Source organism: Phycodurus eques, chromosome 8, assembly GCF_024500275.1.
Source record: "Phycodurus eques isolate BA_2022a chromosome 8, UOR_Pequ_1.1, whole genome shotgun sequence".
In the NCBI taxonomy this organism is placed as follows: Eukaryota; Metazoa; Chordata; class Actinopteri; order Syngnathiformes; family Syngnathidae; genus Phycodurus; species Phycodurus eques.
The window spans coordinates 22,311,186-22,335,338 of record NC_084532.1 but is presented as its reverse complement, the minus strand read 5'-3'; the positions used below and the strand labels follow the sequence as shown (position 1 = coordinate 22,335,338).

Here is a 24,153-nt window from a genome sequence, read left to right as displayed (position 1 = left end):
AAACACATGAGAAATCAAATTTCCGATAAAAGACATCAGTGGTATTTGTTCGTTGTTTGCTATTTAAATAGATAACATGAATTCTTCTGCCTCTCTATCTTCTATTTATCTCCCAACTACCTCTCTTTTTGATGTAAATCTTTTTTTCAAAGGCCAACAACAAAACAACCCAAAAAAATAAGAATGTACTTTAATAAAAATCCAAACCTCAAACTGTTAACAGTCCGGAGTTGATAAAGGGCTTAAAAAAAAAACGTTAATTCAATGATGTTATATTTTTTGTTACAGCCACGTTGCTTCGCACACGACAAGCAGGTCTGTCTTTTACTTTAGTGAACAGATAATCTGCCTCCCACCTGTCCTGGAAGTTAACTGTTTTCCATCTTTCGTTTGGCCATTTTTGGGAAGGGGAAGTGTAAATTTGCCCCAGGAGACTGGTAGCATAGTTGCTAACGACAGCAACAAAAAGGCAAGGGGCGCTCACCGACTGATGGGCCAACACACTAGCAAAGCATTCTGGGATTTGTAATATTAGTGGTGCATGTGCTATATAGTGGCGGGCCAGCTCTAATACACATTTGATGTAATCTTGCGGGCCAAATATAATTACATCGTGGGCCAAATTTGGCCCCCGGGCCTGAGTTTGACATATATGACTTAAGGGAACCTGAAGTTCAACTAATGAAGTGCTAGATGTTAACTCGTACAATTGTATAATATCACAAGTAATATAAATAGCAAGCAGTGTCAACTAGTGCAGTTTTTCTCCACTAGTAACATTTAGTTGGATATCAAGGATATGGTATAAAGTATTTATTTTATATCCTTGATATCCCAAATGCTTGTGTGTGTGTGTGCATGTTTGTGTGGTGTGTGTGTGTTTCATTTAAAATTCTTAGCATCACAAGTTGCCAAGAGATAAGCCCAGTAACAAAAAAAGCTCTGTGTGTTCTCATGAGAATTCAGTAGGATATCGTACAAAAAAATGTAAGCATTATTTTTAATAATCCCTCGCATATTCGTTATTCAATATTCATGAATTTAACTGTTGTTGTTTTTTTCCTGTAGAACCTATCCCCAGCTATTCGCTGAAAAATCCATCTATCGGCCAAATCCCTGTCTAAATAGGAATTGGTGTCAAGGAAGTATGTCGAAGTGGTACATCTCGACAGAGAGACAAGCGTTCTATGTCGGGAGGAGTAAAATTTAGCCTGGGTTGTTAGAGGAATTTACAGAGCGCCTTCACCACATGTGCATGTAGATGCACATTTCCAGTGCATTTTTTTTCCAAATGAAATAATCTGCAACCTTTTATCTTTAAGGGCAATGTTTTAACATGAGTTTGACATGAAAATGTTTTGAGATTGTAGACAGTGGTATATTTATGGTTTAAACTATTAATATAGGCATTTTTAAGGGCGTATCAATTACTCGTGTTTTTCGGTATTTGGGGCAGGACATAAAATTACCTTTAATTAGATGGAATGAAATGGAAACCGTAAAATAAAGAATGAAAACAAATCCAATCCAATAATAACTTAAAAAATGCAACAAAATAAGTAAGCGCGATGTCTCCTTTTAAAGGAACATGTGAAGTGCGCAGTACCATTTCCCCAAAATTATTTTGATAAAATCAAAGGTGTCAAAAAGTGTCTACCGGTACTAATGAACAAAGTAAACTTTAAATTGCAGTTAAAATAACAAACAAAAAGAAAAGATGATAAAGAAAATAAAAGATAATAAAACAAAGATTTTTTGGAAAAAAAAAAATATTGCAATACAAGAAAATAAACAAAGTGCCTCTTTTTTTAAGTAACTAAAACAAATTAAAATGTCATTTTACAATAATAATAATAACTTAATTAAAATACAAGACATTAAAATTTGAACTGAATAATGACAAAACAGTTAAATCGAATAATTATAAAGTGTTAGCGATTTTTGGGGTAGAAAATCCTACTAGATTCCCAGGCGACTGGTAAGTGCGCATGTGCAGGGGGTTATTGCTCTCAATAATCTTCCCTATTCACAAGGTGAATGCATACAGTTGATCTTCTGGTTTAGACACACACACACACGCACACGCACACACACACAAACACACACACACACACACTCTTTGTATTCACACCTAAAACACACATTCCGTCCTTGTGTTAAGGAATACAGTATATTGACAATAACAAAGGCTGTGTTCGGAAACATTCACTTGCTCCCTACTCCCTAATGACGTCATCGTCACAGATTCTTTTTTTTTTTTTTGGGGGGGCGGGGGGCTAACCTCCATTATTTTCTAAAAACATCACTTATTCATGATTCATGATTTTGTGCCTGGACCAAAGCTTTGCCCAAGTTAAACGTATTGGTTTGGTGCCATCTTCTGGCCTCCTGGTGCCAAGGAACTCTGTTGAAATTAGTTGAGGATCTTTATTAGTAGTGCGTTGCCACCATCTTATAGCATATGTAGGAAATTATAAACCTTTTTTTTTTCAATTACTCGCAAATATTCGTTGTTCGTGGCAGAGCTCGGTCGCTGTCCCCATCCCCCCTTCGAATAGTTCGCTCTTACTTTTCTAGCGAGCAACGGTTGTTCACTACTTTTCAAGCTGCATTGTGGGATACGTTAGGGGAAAACCCATTCTCACTCCACATTCGAACAGCACTACAAAATGGTGACCTCACTATATAGGGCGCTGTACAGTGGTTAGGGAGTGATTCCGAACACAGCCCAAGAGAACGAGATCCACGGATGCAGTCTTTGGTCTCAGAGTCATCGGCGGCATCAGACCTGCGTGCCAGGCTTGCTCACGTCTCCGTTTCCCTGCTTGCCCCCGCCGCCCCCCCTGGAGTCCTCGTCGTCGCTGTCCAGCTCCTCGCTCTTGCGTTTGCTGTAGCGCTCGTGCAGCACCATGAGCACGCCCATCACCCACGCCGACACGGTGCCAGCCGAGAAGATGACGAAGCCGATAGCCACGAAGAAGAGGTAGTCCCAGTAGCCCAGGCCCTGGTGGCAGTCCGCCCGCAGCTGCATTCCCACCTCGGCCAGATGCCGGCCCGCGAGCTCGGCCGGGTTGTGGCACACCGTCTGGCCCTCGTCTGGAGCGGAGCGAGACATTATCGAAGGAGAGGGAAGAAGGAGAAACCATCTTTATTAAACATTTGCATGTGACATCAAAAATATGAGACGAGTCGATTTTTTGCTTTGTGTTGAGAGACAACATTTTTGTTACGAGTGAGTTTCTGGTTTCCATGTTAGTTGCGCCTCTAACTTGTATAAATGTAGTTTTGACAGGCAAGATAGATCAACATGTCAGCTCTTATTTCCAGGTTCCAGCATCTAAATGTGGTGTTCAGCTTGATAATTAAGTTTTCATCGATATGTTCCAATACTTTTACTCATCTAAAAATATGCTATCTTGTATCTTCTTTGAAGATTACATTTACACAATTTAGGTGTTTTCTCCGGGCACTCCGGTTTCCTCCCACATCCCAAAAACATGCATTAATGGGAGACTCTAAATTGCCCGTAGGTGTGACTGTGAGTGCGAATGGTTGTTTGTTCCTATGTGCCCTGCGATTGGCTGGCAACCAGTTCAGGGTGTATGTACCCCGCCTCCTGCCCGATGACGGCTCAGAAAATGGATGAAAACAAGTAATACTAGTAAATAAAAGATGAACTGTTTTTTAAATAGCTGAACTCTCTCTTGTTTTATCTTTTGACGTCAAACCCAAATGTTTTCAGTTTACAGCCAAAATAAAGGAATTTGTCTCACTGTTCCAAGACTTTTGGAAGAGAGTTTATGTGTACATGTGCATTTTTAAGGGGAATTTGATCATATATCTCATTAAAATGGGGAATTAAAAGTCACAATTAAAGTCACAAGGGCGCTTTCACCCTCCGATGGAGCAATCAGAAACAGGAAAGCAATTGAGGATGTGTTTTTTCCCCCTCCCTTTTATCAGCTTATCTAACTTCAACTCTCATTAGCAGCACACTAATTGACATCCTCATTGTCACCCCCCCCCCACGCTTTGTGTTAAGTTGACTCTGCGATTAATAATGACGTGAGAAGACGAAGGAGAGGAAAGACAATTAGACGGCGAGGGAGCACTGGACAAATGTCCAATTTGTGTTTTTTTTTTTTTTTTATGGAATACATAGCTAGTCAGTGATTCAGTTTCAGTGCTTTAGGGTAAAACTGATTGCATGTCATGAATTTCTGTGAATCGTCAAGCAATTATTTGCATAACTTTTATTCTAGTTCCTACAATGTGCATGGTTAATTGTAAAATTACATTATACAATATGAATAAATTATTACTCTTTTAAATGCATCATTTAGTTGATCATCATTTCCTTTACTCTGGCCATATTTCTTTTCTTGGCTTGTGCGCAACAAATTCTACCTAGCAGCAAGTGGTTCAAATTTCAAAATTAATATACTGTGTACAATAAAAGCCAGTTATTTTAATTATTTAGTTTTCTTGCTTCCAAGATTTTTTTTAAATTTTATTTGGGGCAAAAAACATTTTCCTGCACAATTTCTGGCAAATGATTTTAGAGAGGGTACGGGTAGTTAGATTATTTTATACGATATACTTAAATTATTTTTTTAATGATTTTGATCTAAGTGTTAGATTTTTTAAACTCCTAGTCTGTCTTTCAAATTTTATTTTTTTGTTGGCAGTGGGCACACAAAAGATTGATCAGCTAATTCTGTCACACAATTATTTCCATAATTAAAAAAAAATAATCCAGAGTGTCTAGTTCATTTAAAAATAAATGTTTATTAAATAAATGTAATATCTCACAGACTCGCACAGCCTGTTTTCTTAAAGAATGCACTCCATGATTTCTAAATTCCATTAAAAGGTATTATTATTATTATTATTATTATAGTAAATTAGTATAACCCCGTAAAATAAAGATTCCAATATAGCTACTCTACAGTATCTATGTAATTTTCTCAGTAATACAGACAATTTATTTTTAACCCATATTTTAAAAAACAAATAAATAAACTGTAGAGTGGCGTCTGGCCCCTTTCTCTTTGGCTGATGGCTCACACTGTCCATTAATGTGCACTCAGACATCAGACAAGCCAAAGGGTCCGAACACTGCAAATGAAGGATGGATGGATGAATGGTCGGGAACGATCTACGCCAGGACGCGTTTTGGTTTCGTTGCGACAGGCTTCCTCTTCCTGCCTCCTCCTCGCCAAACACCTCCCTCGTGACAATTTCTTCTACTGTCACTTCGCCTCCATCACTCTCTGTCACCCTCCATCTGCACCCTCTGACACTGATGCATGGCCTTATATGAAAATTACATTGTTGGACACTACAGTAGTCTAGTTACCATTGCAATTTGCCTTTACAGTATTCCTTTACATTTATTATTTATTCTAATATTTATTGGTATATTTAATTACTGTAATGCCCTCGCATGCGGTAAAGTAGAGCCACAGTTGTTTATCAAACGCCAGTAGAACGGTAAAACATAGCGAGCACACGCGGGCAAAAGCTGCTGTCGGCCACAGCTCACGCCCAGACTCGCCGACGTCACACGCACACTCCACCAGGCCACGCCTCTTAAAAGGACATGCATGTCGTGGCTGTGTACTACACTGACACTACAATATGTACAGTATTTGCTATGCATGTTACAGTATGCTTGCTTTTTTTGCCTTCAAATATGTTTCGAATGCGTTTGAAAAAGTATGTTTTAATGACTTGAAGTCTGTTTTAATAAGTTTAAAGCGTGTAGGGGGTAAAACTACAAAATTATATGGCCTCTGTATATGGCTGATTTTCAGATTTATGATAATTGAATTATATCCTGTAAATCTGGCAATTTACTCTGGGTTCTGTATTAAATATAACATACAAAGGTAAAAGAAAAAAATGTACTCCAAAAACAGCTCTGCAGGGATTATGATAATGGATCATGTTGTATGTGTTAATTTAGCCATTTACTCTGTGCTCTGTAGTAATTATAAAATATAAACATTTCAAGAACAATGTAGGAAAAGCATTACAGTATCATAATTTATTCACACAGTATCGATCCATCCATCCATTTCCGTATCGACTACCCCTGCTGACTTAGGGCAAGAGGCATGGTACACCCTGAACTGGTCGCCAATCACAAGGCACAGAAAGGCAAACACCTCTGGACAATTTGGAGTCTTCAATGAACCTAAAATATAAATTCTTGGAAAGTAGGAGGAAGTCGGAGGAAACCCACGCAAGCACAGGGAAAACATAAACTCCGCTCGGAAAAGACAGAGCCGAGATTCGAACCAAAGACCTTTCAACTGCGACCACTCGGCTACCATGCCGCCATATGGTGATTATAGCATTGCGAAAACAACAAACCTAATGGCTGACTTTATTGGACTTAGTGCCGCTGCATTGGAATTCTGTGCAGGTTGTAAGGACAAATGCAAATGACTACGTAATGAGTTTGATCCAAGGTTATCAAACACTGCGCACATCAATAACACCCGCCATCTTCTTTCACACTTTATTTGCAAGATTTTAATTCCAATGTAATCAGCTCCATCAACCTCTTTACAAAGTAAGAAGAAGTGCTGGACATTTTCACAGTGGACTTCAGTGACAGATAAGCGCGCTGACAAGAGGCGCAAATGTCAAGGACGTCCCTAACAGAGACAGCTTTTCCTGGCCTGACTTACTGACTGATGGGAAGTGGGGATTAAAAAATAAATAAAAAAAAAATAAAAACTGTGACAAAGAAGCAGGACCTCATCTCGCTGTTTATCAGAGGTGGGAAAACTACTCTCATGCTGTACTTTAATATGTATGTATATGTAATATGTGACAGATAAGCGGCGCAAATGTCAAGCACGTGCCTGACAGAGACAACTTTTCCTGGCATAATTGATTGACTGATGGGAAGTGAGGAAATTTAAAATGAACACACGCACACACACAAAGTGACAAAGAGACTCTTTTAGTAAAAGTACAAAAGTACGGTCTGAAATGTACGCAACTACAAAAGTAAAGATTTTTAATTTCAATAAAATAGCGTGCGGCACGGTGAACGACTGGTTAGAGTGTCTGCCTCACAGTTCTGTGGACCCGGGTTCAATCCCCAGCCCCGCCTGTGTGGAGTTTGCACGTTCTCCCCGTGCCTGCGTGGGTTTTCTCCGGGCACGCCGGTTTCCTCCCACATCCCAAAAACATGCATGGTAGGTTAATTGACAATTCTAAATTGCCTGTAGGTATGCATGTGAGTGCGAATGGTTGTTTGTTTGTATGTGCCCTGCGGTTGGCTGACAACTAGTTCAGAGTGTACCTCGCCCTGGGATGTGTGAGGAAACCAGAGTACTCTGAGAAAACCCACGCAGGCACAGGGAGAACATGCAAACTCCACACAGACGAGGCCGGTTTTGAACCCGGGTCCTCAGAACTATGAGGCAGATGTGCTAACCAGTCGGCCACCGTTAGGTTCATTGAAGACTTAAATGCTCCTCACGTGTGAATGTGAGTGTGAAAGGTTGTTTGTCTAGATGTGCCCTGCCATTGAGTGGCAGCCAGTCCAGGCTGTACCCCGATCTTATCACCCAAAGTCAGCTCCAATAGGATCCAGCTCACCCACAACTCAGGCAAGCATTATACAACCCCAATTCCAATGAAGTTGGGACATTGTGTTCAACATAAATAAAAACAGAATACAATAATTGGCAAATCATGTTCAACTTATCCATCCATCCATTTTCTGAGCCGCTTCTTCTCACTAGGGTCACAGGGCGTGCTGGAGCCTATCCCAGCTATCATCGGGCAGGAAGCGGGGTACACCCTGAACTGGTTGCCAGCCAATCACAGGGCACATAGAAACAAACAACCATTCGCACTCACATTCACACCTACGGGCAATTTAAAGTCACCAATTAATGCATGTTTTTGGGATGCGGGAGGAAACCAGAGTGCCCAGAGAAAACCCACGCAGGCACGGGAAGAACATGCAAACTCCACACAGGTGGGACCGGGGATTGAACCCGGGTCCTCAGAACTGTGAGGCTGACACTCTAACCAGTCGGCCACCGTGCCACCATGTTCAACTTATTTTTAATTAAATACAATGACAAGATATTTAATGTTCAAACTGAACAAACAAATAATCATTATCTTAGAATGTTATAGCTGCAACACGTTCCAAAAAAGCTGGGACAGGTGGCAAAAAAGACTGAGAAAGTTGAGGAATGCTCATCAAACACTTGTTTGGAACCTCCCACAGGTGAACAGGCTTATTGGGAACAGGTGGGTGCCATGATTGGGTAGAAAAGGAGCTTCCCTGAATTGGTCAGTCATTCACAACCAAAGATGGGGTGAGGTTCACCTCTTTGTGAACAAGTGCGTGAGAAAATAGTCGAACAGTTTAAGGACAATGTTCCTCAACATACAATTGCAAGAAATTTAGGGATTTCATCATCCTCGGTCCATAATGTCATCAAAAGGTTCAGAAAATCTGGAGAAATCACAGCATGTAAGCGGCAAGGCCGAAAACCAACATTGAATACCCTTGACCTTTGATCCCTCAGGCGGCACTGCATCAAAAATGACATCAATGTGTAAAGGATATCACCCCATGGGCTCAGGAACACTTCAGAAAACCAATGTCAGTAAATACAGTTCAGCGCTAAATCCATAAGTGGAACTTGAAACTCTACTATACAAAGCAAAAGCTATTTATCAACAACACCCAGAAACGACGCCGGCTTCTCTGGGCCCGAGCTCATCTAAGATGGACTGATGCAAAGTGGAAAAGTGTTCTGTGGTCCGACGAGTCCACATTTCAAATTGTGTTTGGAAATTGTGGATGTCGTGTTTTCCTGACCAAAGAGGCAAAGAACCATCCAGACTGTTATGGACGCAAAGTTCAAAAGCCAGCATCTGTGATGGTATGGGGCTGTATTAGTGCCAATGGCATGGGAAACTTACACATCTGTGAAGGCACCATTAATGATGAAAGGTACATACAGGTTTTGGAGAAACATATGCAGCCATCCAAGCAACGTCTTTTTCATGGACGCCCCTGCTTATTTCAGCAAGACAATGCCAAACCACATTCTGCATGTGTTACAACAGCGTGGCTTCGTAGTAAAAGAGTGCGGGTACTAGACTGGCCTGCCTGCAGTCCAGACATGTCTCCCATTGAAAATGTGTGGTGCATTATGAAGCGTAAAATACGACAACGGAGACCTGGACTGTTGAAAAGCTGAAGTTGTACATCAAACAAGAATGGCAAAGAATTCCACCTACAAAGCTTCAACAATTAGTGTCCTCAGTTCCCAAACGTTTATTGAATGTTGTTAAAAGAAAAGGTGACGTAACACAGTGGTAAACGTGACCCTGTCCTAGCTTTTTTGGAACGTGCTGCAGCCATGAAATTCCAAGTTAATGATTATTTGCTAAAAACAATAAAGTTTATCAGTTTGAACATTAAATATCTTGTCTTTGTAGTGTATTCAATTAAATATAGGTTGAACATGATTTGCAAATCATTCTTTTTTATTTATCTTTAACACAACGTCCCAACATCATTGGAATTGGGGTTGTAGATAATTGATAGATCATGGAAGGATAATCAGCATATAGATGTACACTCTCAGTCAAGAGAGCAGACCTCCGCCAAGGATGATGCTAAAAAAAGTAAGAAAAATGGTGGTTTGAACTTCAGGTTTTGTGTGAGTTTTGAAGCTCCTCCCCCCAGCCCCCCAAACACAATCAAGTGATTATCTAAAGCTGGAGGGTTTGAAATGTGCGCTGATGTTATCAAGGAGCTTAAACGCAATCATCGCACTGCCTAAGAATAGTTGACCTTTTCCGCATTCACGCCTTCGCTCTCGTTCTCAAACGTTAGTCAGAACGCTGTCGTCCTCCTTTTTCAGTTTCTCCATAGCAGCTCCTCTTCCTCTGGCAGAGGATAAGTACAGAGCCATACTGAAGGTCGGCTCGAAGCTAAAAGCTCTTATCGCTTCGTTTTTATAATTTTTTTCATTTAGTCTCCTTTCAGCCCCATTTCACTCTGTTTCACTCAGCCATCCTCCCGTTTTGCTATTCACTACATGGACAAAGTATTGAAATGCTCCTCTTAACCCTTGTGGTATGTTGTGTGTCAGATCTCTTTCCAAGTCTAAAATAAATAAATAAATCAACAAAAAGTTTCTAAAAATGTAAAAAGAATCTCAGCTAAATATTATTTAAAAAACAAAAATGAAAAAGAAATGGAAAAAAATAACACTAATACAATATTATGAGTGACTATGTTACATGTGCATGAAAAAAAAACATGCATGAAATGTTTTTTTTTTTTAACTGAAGTTATGTGTGAATGAATCAAATGAAAATGAAAAAGAAGGTCATGTGTGACTGTTAACTTTCATGTGGGATATTTTCAGCTGTTTTGAAAAATAAAAAAATAAAAAAACATCTCCAGGTGCCCCATTACTTTTGTCCATGTATTGTTGCGTTATGTTTTGGCTAGGGCTGCACAAGTAGGCCAGCTGAATTGGATATGTGTCCAATGTGCTAAATAATATATGCTGTGCCTGTATTGAATGATGCAATTGTCTTTAATGAATTTGAGTGGCGGCCTCATCCCGAACCTGTTTTGTTCCAGATGCTTTGTTTTGTCACACCACTGCAGCACTTCTCTTGAGTTCATTGCGAAAAAGTCCACTTTCACTTCTTCCCTAAGAGGTGGAAACCGTGGCTTACTTTGCCCACGTCTTGATCCAGAGCGCTTGTCCGACTCAACGCGTCAGGCCGCTCGACCGTTCACTGACAATTAGCGAGAGGAACTGCAAGAGAGTGCAACGCTGCAGGCGCAAAGGAATAAATAGCATAGAGACACTACATGGAAGCTTTTCCCACAAATGAATATTAACACAAACAGTGGACACTCTTCAATAACCACAAAGGGTATCTGTCATGACAAAGGGGAAAAGAAACCAAGGTGACATGGGGACAGATGCTTATATAGCACATAATGTTGCCTCCAATGTTAGCTTCCAACATTAGATTTCAAATTCAAGTTCCAACGTTACCTCTAACTTTAGCGCTCAATGTACACTTAAATGGTCGTTCTAACATTAGCTTCAACCGTAGTTCTAAAGTTAGCTTCAACGTTAGCCTCCAAAGTCAGCTTCCAGTGTTATTTCTCACGTTGGCGCTAAGAAGGACGAACATTAGCTTCCAATGTTAGCGCCAACCTCAGCTTCTAACATTAGTTAATTAATGATAGCAACAACATTACCTAAAATGTTAGCTTTCAATATTAGTTTCAACGTTACCCTCTAATGATAGCAATAACATTACCTAAAATGTTAGTTGCCAACGTTAACGTCAATGTTAGCTTACTATGTTAGCTACATTAGTGCTAACTTTAGCTTCAATGTTATCTTCGAAAGTTAGTTTCCAAATTTACCTCTGACATTAGAGCTAAGAAGACTAATGTTAGCCTCTGAAGTTAGCTTCCAGTGTTCGCTACAACATTACCTCCAATGTTAGCTTCCAAGGTAAGCTTTAAAGTTACCTTTTATTGTTAGCTTCACCATTAGCTTCATTAGTAAGCTTCCAACCTTATCTTCACTGTTGGCTTGTGAATTTAGCTTCAAACATTACCTCTGACAATAGTGCTAAAGTAAGACTAACATTAGCTTCCAACATTAGCATTAAATGTAACTGCTAATGTTAGCTCCCAATGGTAGTTTCAATGTTTCAACAGGGTACCAACAGATGGGGGCCTCGGTGACAATAAAACAAATATAATAAACCAATTACTCCTCCATACATGACCTAACAAAATGTCTATATTTATGCTTGATGTAATACCTTTCCATTAAATTACTTTCAATTCCCAGTTATTTCCCATTAATTCCTATAATTCCGCTAAAGTTTCCAATTTGGAATATTTCCAAACTTAACTTCTGATGAAAATTTACGTGAAACCTTCCCAACATTTACAGGGATTATCACACCCCTTGCTAACCCTACAAGTAACCATGTTAAAGAGAGGGGAAGAGCTTTCTATTAGACGGCCCAAAGCCCTGTTTTATAGAAAAAGTGCTTTGGCGCCATCTTGTTTACGCCATTATTCACTATTTGCAGCAGGACTCTGTCCCTATCCCCCGTGAATAGCAAGGGATTACTGTAAATGTGGTTTAATTTTCGTTAGGACTATAAGTGGGCCCTTGGAAATGTTTCTCCACTGTGAAGGGGTCCCTCGGGCCAAAAAGTTTGAAATACCCTGTCTCAAGCACTTAACTGGTTTCACACACATAAACAGCATTAACTGTGACTTTTCCCATCAACAATGTCCCACAGGGTTTTCATGCCGTCTCCATGTAGTACACACAGTGGGATAACGGTGCGATAAGTGTGCCGCTATCTGAGATTAAACTGCAGCCGCAATCGCATCATCTTAATGAGATGACGTGACAACAAGCAATATGGAGACCTTGGGGTGTCTTTGGAATACTTTAAGAGATACTGGCCCCTCACACGCGGGCTATTATAGATTTATTTCTCCATGTTTGCCAAATTGGCGCAAAGACTGACTCTGACATGATAGTGATCCTTTTAAGTCCCGCTTCGATGAGCTCTGTCTAGCCCAGGGGTGTCCAAAGTATGGCCAGGGGCGGGGGCATCTGCAGCCCATTTTGTGGTTTTTATTGGCCCACCATATATTCTGTTAATAAAAGGAAAGACGACTCGTATTGAGGGTATCTAAGGTTACCAGAAACACACTGACACATATAAATGTAACAAAAGTTGAATGCTGCAAGATATCCCAGATTTTATTTTTAAATGATCTTTAAGGGTAAAAAAAAGGTCAAATGAAAGTTTGCCACATGATTTTTTATTTCAAATTTTAAATAAATGTGAATGTTACGAGTTATTTTTTTATATGTAAAAAAAAAAAACAAGTAGTGACCATTCATTGCATTTTTGTTTCATGATATCATGCAATTTTATTTTAAGTACAGTTGTGTTTTAGATATCACACTGATACAGTGGGCCCCTGCATATTTGTGGTTCTGTATTCGCAAATTCACCTACCCGCAGATTTTTGGGTGGAACCTATCCACCATTATTTGCGGAAACCCCCACTAATTAGCTTTTTTCCCCACCCGATTCCCTGCTTATTCGCATTTTTTTTTTTTGTTTAACCCAAAACAAATTCATGGCAATTATAAGGAGTGTCAATTATTTGCGGATTTCACTATTCACAGTCAGGCCGGGTTCCTAGCTCCCATAAAATAGTGGGGGTCCACTGTACTATTAACGTTTTGCTTTGTCACTAGTAACACCAAAATGAGATTCAATCTGTGTTTTTGGTAAAGCCTGTTTCATAGACACAAGGTGTCTTCCTTTCCATTTTTTTTTTTTACCCATTTGCGTTTAAAGCAACACTGATTTCAACTAATAATCTTAATGTGGCAAACAGTAACAGCCATGTGAACTCAAACTTCAGACACAGCAATAATGCCTGTAATTTATATAATGCCTGTAATTTATATATTGGTGCGGTGGTCCCCTTAAAGAACTGAGAAAGTCAGTCCTGCAGAAGGACTTTGTACCCAAGGATGAACCCTGTTATGTCTTCCTACAGCTCATATGTGCATTTTCCGCAAAACATTTTTCGTGTTGTCACTATAGTGTGCTGTGTGTAGAATTCTAAGGGGAAAAAAAATCTTTATTCTATTTAAGAATAAGGCTGCCTGTAACATAACAAAATGTGGAAAACGTGAAGCACTCTGAATAATTTCTGAATGACTCTGAGAAAACTCTTTCAAGACTTGTGAACAATTCCATCATCCACCCTCACCTTGGAACTTGAAGCTCTCGATCTGGACCCAAAGGCAGAGGTCTTCTGTGTCGCAGTCGCACCTCCACGGGTTCCCGCTGAGTCCCAGAGACCTGAGGGCCGGCAGGCCGATCAGACCGCTGATGTTAAGGGCTGTCAGGTTGTTCCGGCTCACGTCCAGGACCTGTAGAGCCAGATTCTCGGCGAAGGCATCGGAGTGGATCTCCCCGAGACCCGGGTTGTCCGTCAGCCGCAGCATGACCAGGGACGCCAGAGGCCCGAAAGTCCGCTCATCGATCTGCAGCAGGGCGTTGAAGGACAGGTCCAGATAGGCCAGCTTACGCAGGTTCCCGAAGGTGGACTCGGAGATCTCCGTGAGGGAGTTGTTACTGCAGTCCAGGTAGACCAGGTCGGACAGGTAGTTGAGCTGCAATGCCGGGAGGTCCCCTATTCGGTTGTTGGAAATGATGAGCTGCCGAGTGGCCAGGGGAAGATCGGCGGGGAACCGGGTCAGCTCCCGCCCGGCGCACTGGACCACCAGCTGGTCGTCGCACACACACCTAGGGTTGCAAAATTCCGGGAATTTTGGAAACTTTCCATGGAAGTTGATGGGAATTTATGGGGATAGACTGGGATTTTTTTTAACTGAAGGTTGGCTCTGAAAAGGGAACTTGTATATCTATATTTTGGGGAAATATCCATTCATCCATTTTCTGTAGTTCTTACCCTGATTAGGGTTGTGGGTGTGCTGGAGCCTAATCCAGGTGACTTCGGGTGAGAGGCTGGGAACACCCTGGGCTTGTCGCCAGCCAATTGCAGGGCACAACTAGACTCTCACATTGCCACCTAAGACAATTTTAGAATCTTTACTGATCTCAACATTCATGCTTTTGGTATGTGGGAGGGAGCCAGAGCACCAAGACAAACCTGGGGAAATAAATATCCATCCATCCATTTTCTGTACCGCCTTATCCTCACAAGGGTCCTGGGCGTGCTGGAGCCTATTCCAGCTATCTTCGGCGGGGTACACCCTGAACTGGTCGCCAGCCAATCGCAGGGCACATATAAACAAACAACCATTCGCGCACACATTCACACCTAAGAGCAATTTAGAGTCGTCAATCAACCTACCACGCATGTTTTGGGGAAGTGGGAGGAAACCGGAGTGCCCGGAGAAAACCCACGCAGGCACGGGGAGAACATGCAAACTCCACACAGGCGGGGCCGGCCTTCGAACCCCGGTCCTCAGAACTGTAAGGCGGATGTGCTAACCAGTCAGTTTTTCAATTTATGAAGCATCGCTCGGGCGATTGTTTTTACTTGATGTCATGAGCGTACATTGAGTGAGCCAAAATTTTCAAGTTACAAGCAAGTTGAGTGAAGAGAAAAAAATGGAGCCATTAAGGTATTGTGTAGCCTTGATTTACTCTTGAATGTGATACATTTCTATGAAATTAACCTGAATTATTTAATTTCCATAATTCCATGAAAAGTTTCCATTTTTGGCACATTTCCAAAATCCTCATCTTAACTTCCCAACCCGAAACTTTCCGGAAATTTACCGGAAATCTTCCACCCATTTGCAACCTTACACGCACCTGTCAGGGCAGCCGGCTGTCAGAGCCGGTGAGGGGGCCGCCCCCATCACGAAAACCAAGAGGGACAGGAGCCGCAGGGAGTGGGCGCCGGGCTGGCGGGGGACACGCATGACGGGGGCCGGAGCCCGGAGCGTCACGCAGCAGGGACACCCTCCCTGGTCATCCTGGACAGGCTCTTGGGATCCAACCTCTCGGGATCCAGCCTCTCTTAGTTAGTTAGTCCCAGGCGGGCGACACCCTGGTGGGCGAGCTTAGCGAACTTTGCCCCACCGAGCCACTGAATCACCCCCGTGGTGACTCATGCTGGTGAGTTACTTGTCCCCGGCTGAGTGCATGACGGGGTCGTCAGTTCCCGAGCCAAAGGGATGACCCGCGCATACTCCACCAATCCGGGATGAGCCGTCTTTTTCCTCCTCCTGCGCGGCACGTCTCGAGGACTGATGCTGCGCGACGCGTTCTTCCCTCTGCTTGGCTCAGTGCACTACTGATGCTCCTGAGCGCGGAGCTGCCTCACTGAGCGCCTGTTCACGTGACCAGCAGTGAGTGTGTGTGTGTGTGTGTGTGTGTGTGTGTGTGTGTGTGAAGGGATAATTGCAGGGCTGATGTAATCAGGTGTTCATGCGTGCGCGAGGCACACAATGAAAACAAATGAAACACAATGAAATTTAGTGGGAGACTCATAACATTTGTCTTCCAAAATCGATTGTGAGTCTGTCCACTCCTCGTTCTATTCAAGACGAGGGCAGGAACATTTTGAACCGGTTGGATACCTGTCTTCGGAGATTTGCTTGCAGTAATGAATGTCCGAAATTAGTAGGGGACTCCTAATGTTTGTTCTCCTTAAAGCAGGGGTATCAAACTCATTTTTGTCGCGGGCCACAACGCAGTTATGGTTCCACTCGGAGGGCCGTTATGGCTGGAAACCCATATGATTGCCTCATAACATATACACAAATTAATGGATAATTACTTTTGAAATCAGAAGCCAGTAAAAACTCTTTGTTCAACTACAGTATGAATCAATGTTATTTTAAAAGGGGGGTTGGTAACAAAAAATGCTTGCAATATCAATATTTTTATAAGTGAAGGCAATTTGCAATTTTGGTATTTTAGCAAGAAACACAAAGTCGATGCAGACTCTCGCGGGCCACATAAAATGACGTGGTGGGCCGGATCTGGACCCCGGGCCACCAGTTTGACACCAGTGCCTTAAAGGATTGTGATTTTTATTTCCCTCTTCTCCTAGTTCTAGTCAGGACTTGGACCAGCAGTCTTAAGAGACTTGCTTGATGTGGATGTGCAAAAATGTGGTGGAGATCTCATCATGTTTGTTCTCCCAAAAACATTGTGAATGTTTTGGTTCTAGTCAGTACTGAGGTAGCAGCATTTTGGACCAGTCTTTGAAGACAAGTCACCAGACTTACCTTCAGTGACTTGCTTGCGGTATGTATGTAAATTTGGTGGGAGACACATCATGTTCTCCGAAAAAGATTGTGTATCTTTTCACTTCTCCTATTTTTAGTCAGTACTCAGGCAGCAGCATTTTGGGAAAACAAACTACTCCAACTATGACAATTCTGAGTGTACATATATGTTCAGTTATTTTACATTTGAATCGCCAGTGTTGAAAAATAATACCTTTTTTAAAGTGGCACTAAGCAGGCCCAAAAAAAAAAAAAAAGGCATGTAAATTCAACACACCACAGGGAAGAGTAATGATAACAAGCCTGCCAAATTTGAATGGATAGAACAAACCGCTAAGTATATAAAATCAGGTTTCAAAACGTGAATAATAAGGGCCACATCTCAGCTCTCAGACGCTGTGGGCGTGTCGAATGGATGCGCCAAAAGGAATCGAACGTACTGAGGGGATGTAGGGGGCTCAACTTCAAAACGGAATGGTTATTGTGGACTACAATCACCCGTTATGGAAGCTAAGCACAGCTAACACTCAACTGAGCAACCAAACGAAATGACGTCACTTTGTTCTTATATAGTGGGGGGAGGGAACTTGCGCTAGAAAGTATACGGCCCAGCCCCGTGATGTCACGGGCCGGTCTTTTAACCCCGCCCACAAAATCAGGAAAATTCATACGATGAAACAGATGCTTAAGCTATGCTGTATCACAGCAATTCGAAACTATATTGTCATGTCTATGCATATGTTTTCAGCACTTCAAACATATTTAATATATTTAGGAACAAAATACGGCTATCTGCTTAGAGTCCCTTTAATGATGATGTTATTCCTGGCAAGAGTCGATTCTCTTTTCAATTTGCATGGCTGTGTGATTTTCACTTTAATTTCTCTGTCTCAATCATCACTGGGCCCTAAAGCCCAGCAGCATCCGTCTGAATAACACACACACATATATAACAGACCTCATCACATACGCGCCACTGGCTAATTCCTACCCCTTCTGTCCCCCTCCCAGCGGCGTGTTGACTTCATTATGCATATTCACATTAAACTGCAGCCGCCGGTTTATTCATTCATTTTACATTTTTAATTGAGAGAGTCGGGAGAACATTGGACTGGGTAGGATGTTGATTGCCCCCATTGTCTAATTTAAATATTCTTCTTTGATTTGTTTTTTTTGTCCTCTTCAGCTGTTAGGTCGATCAGAATGCAGGATCCGTATCCCTCTTATGCCGGAACACTTTTTACTCTCTCACAGTGGAGTTTTTAAGATGCCGCTGTGCTTTCTTAGTATTATAATGGGTATTTATTGAGAATCAGAGTCGATCAACGTTTCTAGAGGGGAGTGAGAAAAGAAGACAAAAGACTAATAGCACTAATTGTAAACAAGAAGAGAAAAGTAAATCATTATATATCTAGAACAATGAAACATAAGATATGAGTGTTGTATGGCGCAGTTGTGCTACATACACCCTGTGAGGGAAGGACAGGACAAGGACAGGAGAAGAAGCATGCAGGACAAGGGTCGTGAACCCGGCTGTACAACTGAAGTGTGGTGGGCGTGACTATGTAAATTATAAAAGTCTACAGGACGAGAGTGTGAGTGAGGGGATACCCAAGCAATTCGCATATTCATGAGTTATTTGTCGCAATAAGTGAGTGGCCCCACACCCAGTGACAAAGTCCCAGGGGTGTGTGCCTGCAGACACAGGCAAGTAAATTAACACCGTTTCGCATGCACAAGGACTGACAAAAGTCTGGCTGACGACTGAACCCAATCAATCGAGAGGCGGGATCAGGCCCAGGAGTCCACCTGAGAGCAGCCCGGCAGACGGGACACGTCCCACACTGAGGGAACCAGGGCGGTCCGCCGGCCCCACCGAGGCACCCTGACAACCGGCCACCCGGAGGAGACTGCAGGGACCCGATGCCACCCCCCAGCCAACCCCTACCTGCGTGGTGGGTGGGGATTGTATCAGTTTCCGTAAAAGTAAAAGGTATGTATGGACCTCCAGAGGTTTTTATTACAGGTGCACACCATCCTAAGAGTGAAAATGAATATTTATAGTGACATTAAACTCACTTATGTGTGAAAGAGCCCATGAAAATGTGTGCCGTACACTTTCTTGCTCTGGTAATTATGTAACGGCCGCAGCCATTCATCAGCATTAGGTCGCTTCATTAGCTAAAATGACAGAGTGAGGGAACGGGTGGTCACCTCAGTGCGACCCCTGAAGGCAAAAAAAAAAAAAAAAAAGCAAAAAAAATAAAAGCTTAATAAGCATGGACTGTGCAGACAAATGACCAGCACTCATCTTTTTAATTGCTTTGTTGCATTTTTCAATGTGTATTTCTATTGTTATCAGCAATAATAATTCAATCTGTAGCAGCTTGCTGTCACATTGATACCAAGCATGAGTTGCCAAACAGACAATTGTTTGCAGTTACTCGCAACAGTTAGTACAAAAACATTCTTGGGCGATGAGCCACATGCTGCTTCACCAATATTAACTGATCACATAGCCTGATGCAAAACTTGAGTGGCTAAACATACAATTGTTTGCACTTACTTGCAATAGGGTAAAAAAGAAAAAAAAAAAGACTTTGGCCACGCGCCGCATGCTGCTTCACCAAGTCTAGAGACAAAGGCATTATTAAATCATATGTAGTGTTCTGCTGATATTAAACATGAGCTTCCTTAAGGTAAACAATGTTCAAATTTAAACTTGTAAGTTGCGTTTTACAAAAAGGACAGAATCTTTCCAATTCTCTAGTTCTCATCAGTACACAGGCAGCAGCATTTCGGAACATTAATTTACTTATTGAGTGATTACATGCCTTTTTTCCACCATACTGTAAACCATTGTTCTGCATTAAACGGAAAAACTTGCATTCTAAAGAGTATAAGTCCCCAGCAATTCATATGTCATGTGAATTGTGTCGACGTTCACGCCATCGTCATTAAGTGCAGACCCACACGTACATTCTAAGTTTTCACGTCTATTTTAATGCACGTCGGCGTCTTCGTACGTGGAACTATAACTCCTTCCTTTGGCTATAACTCTTTCCTCTCGCTGTAATAGCTCAATATGGCCATAACTCCTCTGCGGCCATCTTACCTCTTTGGACCTTTCCTTCAGGTTGTTAAGCTCCTTTATTCCCCCCTAGAACACATCCACCTCCATCGCTCTAATGTAATTGAAGCAAAGGGGAAGATCATCCCTCAGTTACAGTGATTAGGTTTATAGCTGGCGGTGTGCGTGTGGTGAATGCACGTACGTCCATGCATCAGAGTGTGCGTGTGTGTGTGTGTGTGTGTGTGAGATTGTTTACTCAGTCCAAAGTTGCCACATTATCCAATTCAGGAGTTAACGTAATTGACCTTATCTGTGTGGAAAAAAGTAATGGGACACCTGGCATTTTCTTACAATTTTCGTTTACTTTTCCTATTTCTGGTCAGTACTCGGGGAGCAACATCTTGGACCAGTTGCAGATTTGTCTTCAGAGACTGGGCCCACACACTGTGTGGATTTCGTTGGAGACCCATGATGTTTGTTTTACAAAAAAGGATAGTGAATCATTCGACATCTTCTAGTTCTAGTCAGTACTTGAGTAGTAGTATCTTGGACCAGTTGGAGACATGTCACAAGAGGCTACGCCCAATTATTGTGTATTTAGAGGGAGACCTATGATGTTTGGTTCCCCAAAAAGGATTTCAAATCTTTCTGCTTTTCCTATTTCTAGTCAGCACTCAAGAAGCAGCATTTAGGACCCGTTGAAGACTTGTTTTTAGAGACTGGGGGCAAAGAATGTGTGAATTTAGTGATGCTTGTTCTGTTAAAAAAAAGGATTGCAAAGCTTTCTAGTTTTCCTAGTTCTAGTTAGTACTCAAACAGCAACATTTTGGACTAGTTAAAGAGTTGTTTTGGGAGAATTGGGGCAAAGAATGTATCAATTCAGTGATGTTTGTTTCCCAAAAAAAGAATTGTGTATCTTTCTGCTTCTCCTAGTTCTAATCAGTACTCGAGCACCAGCATTTTAAACCAGTTGAAGACTTGTTTTTAGAGACTGCAGCCAAAGCCTGTGTGAATTTAGTGATGTTTACCCCCTAACCCCCAAAAAAAAGTTAAAAAAAGTTTTAATCGGTAATCAAGCAGCAGCACTTTGGACCAGTTGAAGAGTTGTCCTTCACCCAAACTATGTGTGAATTTGGTAGGAGTTTTGTTTTTCAAAAGAGGATTGTCAATCATTCTGCTTTTCCTAGTTCTAGTGGGTACTTGAGCAGCAGTATTTTAGACCAGTTGAATACTTTTTTTTAAGAGACTTGGGTCAAAGAATGAATGGATTTGGAATATATGAGCTTCTCTTAGTTCTGGTCAGTACTCGAGCAGCAGCAATTTTGGACCATTTGGACACTTGTGAAGTCCCCCGGTGCTTGTGTCCAACGGATGTAAGCGTGAATAGGGATGGGGGGAAAAAATGCTGTCTCTGTGCATTAAGCCATAACTTGACCGGTGACTTGTTTACCTCAATTATCTCTTGTTATCTGTCCAAGCATCCACATTGCACTCAGTCTAAATGATCATTTTCCGTTGTTTTGGAAAACAATAGAGCACAGGGAAAACACTAATAGAGATCATCCCTTTTGGAAACATAATTTTTCACTCACTGTCACCAGTCTATCCCACCTCGCTTCCGCCGAGCAAACGAGATGGTAGAAACATGACAAGATGTCCGACACAAAGGTCAAAGACAATGTGTGTGCCCGAGGCGCATCGCTGTGTCGTCTGACTTCTTGGCAGACACAAGCAGGAACATGGAGACATGGGCAGGAAGAAGATTGCTCCCTATGACTCATATGGACTGTCACCAACAGGCCTCGCTTTGACCGCCATGCTCGACGTCCGTCTGTAGCCAGGGAGGGAGCAAGACGGTTTACGTGAGCACTTATTGGATTTGATTTTAAATTTCTATCCTAAAATTATACACGGAGTGATGTTAGTAGCGGAGAAATCAATGATCTATTGTCCTAGTTCTCGTCAGTTTCGGGAAACAACATTTTAGACCAGTTGGAGACTTGTCTTGAGAGAATTGCTTGAGGTAAACGATGTGCAAATTTCATAGGGGACGCTTCACATTGGTCTTCCAAATATGATTGTCAAATTTTACACTTTTCCTAGTTCTAGTCAATACTTGAGCAGCAGTATTTTTGAGCAATTGTATTTAGACACTTGCTCGATTTCAACAATGGGTCAATTTTGATGGAGACCCATCATGTTTGTTATCCATGAAGGATTGGGAATCTTTTCTCTTTTCCTTGTTCTCTTCCGTACTCGGAAATCAGCATTCCTGGACCAAGCTGGAGACCTGTATTTAGTGTCTTGTCCAAATTTATTGGGAGACCCATCATGTTTGTTCTCCAAACATGATTGGGAATTTTTATACTACTCCTTGTTCTAATCAGTACTGTGCAGCAGCATTTTGGAGCAGGCAGAGACGTGTATTTAAAAACTTGTTTGAGGTCAACAATGTGTGGTATTAGTGGAGGGCCCATTGTCTTTGTGCTCTAAACAGGATAATGAATCTGTACACTTTTTCTTTGTTCTATTAGGTTCTCGGGCAGCAGCCCTTGGGATCAATAAGCTCAGTGAAGCATGCTACATAAAAGAACTTTGTCCTCTACTGTTCGGGCTGCAGGTTGTTAATAAAAACGATCACCGTTCACCATGCAGGTCAAAAGTCTGACTCTCTACGTCTGTGTCCTTGACCACAGAGCATCAATGTCACACACTGTCCATCAGGCTCAGGTTGTGTCTCACACACACACTGGTAAACCCACGGCAAGAGTCACCTACCTTCAGTTTTCCGTCTCACTGCGTCCACACACACACACACACACACGAGAAGGGTAACGGAGGTGACCTGTTGCCCCTAAGGAACCAGAACCTTGGCAATCCGTCGGGTAGCGTTTCGCTCGACTGCAACAGAAGTCGCAGACAAATGTGAGCTTCAGTCCCATTTTTTTCACGTCTTGATATTACACCTGGTGTACCTCATGTCTACACGCATCCACGCACCCACGCACACGCACGTCTGCTCATTCATATCACTGTCTGGCTGTAATTTCATAACCTGTTAACACCAGCTCAATAATGCATTGGCAAAGTAGTCATGGCAGCCTGGTGGAAAACCTTACCATGTGTGTGTGTGTGTGTGTCAGTGCGCGTGTGTGGGCTCTGTTGTTGCCATTAAAACATGAAGTGAAGAAACAAAACAAAAAAACAACAACAATAATTTCAGTCCAAAGTTCCCATATTATCCAATTCAGGAGTAAGCTTAATTGGACATTTACAGTATGTGTGGACAAAAGTAATGGGACACTTGGCATTTTCTTACACTCTTCCTATTTATATAGTCAGTAATAAGGCAGTGTTTTTGACCAGTTGGAGATTCTCTATCGCGACTAGCTTGAAGTAAAGAATGTATGGATTGCGAAGGAGACCTATGATGTTTATTCCTCCCAAAAAGACTGTCAATTGTTCTGTATTCAATCAGCAGCATCCTGGACCAGTTAAAGGCTTGTTTTTAGAAACTTGGCACAAACAAAGGTGTGGATTTAGTAGCAGACTTATGATGTCTGTTCCCCGCCAAAAAAGATTGTGAATCTTTCCACTTATCCCAGTTCTTGTCCATATTCGTGCATTTTTTGTAATACATTATTTTAATGAAGTATGACATAGTTGTGGAGAAAAAGATCCATCCATCCATTGTATTATTACCTAATATTGTTTTAATATAAATTTGAGTGAGTAAACATCCCTTGCCTTTTATAAGAATAAAAAACAATGAAATGTAAAAAAAAAAAAAAATTGCACTTGAAAAAAATGCTCAGCAATTTACTTATTTAGCTTACTTTACGGGAGCCGTTAGGCTGAGTTCAAAGAAAACAGAAAACAGCAACGAAATGACAACCCATTACAAAGGAACCTTTGGGCCACAATTTTTTTTAAATACATAATTTTAATGAAGTATCTATTTTTGTGTGAAAAATAAGAACATAAAATATTATTCAAGTGCGTTGTAAAAGAATTAACGTACAAATGAAGGCCTCGTTTGAGTAAAAAAAAACATATTAGGCATTTCATGTTATACATTATTTTAATTAAATATGATTCAATAATTATGGGGAAAATATCAATATACCTAATATTGTTATAATACTTAGTAAGTAAACGGCTCTGGCAACTTATACACTGTATATGGAGGACCAAGAGTCTCAAAATTAAATAAATACTGAA

General features: G+C 41.5%; 1 protein-coding gene across 1 annotated transcript; it reads right to left on the bottom strand.

The window, feature by feature from the left end:
• Positions 1 to 1,965: 1,965 nt before the first annotated feature.
• Positions 1,966 to 15,894, bottom strand: LOC133406483 (leucine-rich repeat-containing protein 52-like). The gene is made up of 3 exons (XM_061684137.1): positions 15,436 to 15,894; positions 13,859 to 14,397; positions 1,966 to 3,096 (listed from the first exon to the last, which is right to left on the bottom strand). The coding sequence occupies exons 1-3, from the start codon at positions 15,543 to 15,545 to the stop codon at positions 2,783 to 2,785; spliced, it is 963 nt and encodes a 320-aa protein (XP_061540121.1). The 5' UTR covers positions 15,546 to 15,894; the 3' UTR covers positions 1,966 to 2,782.
• Positions 15,895 to 24,153: the final 8,259 nt, after the last annotated feature.

Coding starts and splice junctions, on each gene's coding strand:
- LOC133406483 (XM_061684137.1), bottom strand. CDS start 15,545: ATGCGTGTCCCCCGCCAGCCCGGCGCCCACTCCCTGCGGCTCCTGTCC. Junction 14,398..15,435: donor ACAGCCGGCTGCCCTGACAG/GTGCGTGTAAGG, acceptor TTGCAACCCTAG/GTGTGTGTGCGACGACCAGC. Junction 3,097..13,858: donor CGAGAGCTTCAAGTTCCAAG/GTGAGGGTGGAT, acceptor GCTCCGCTCCAG/ACGAGGGCCAGACGGTGTGC.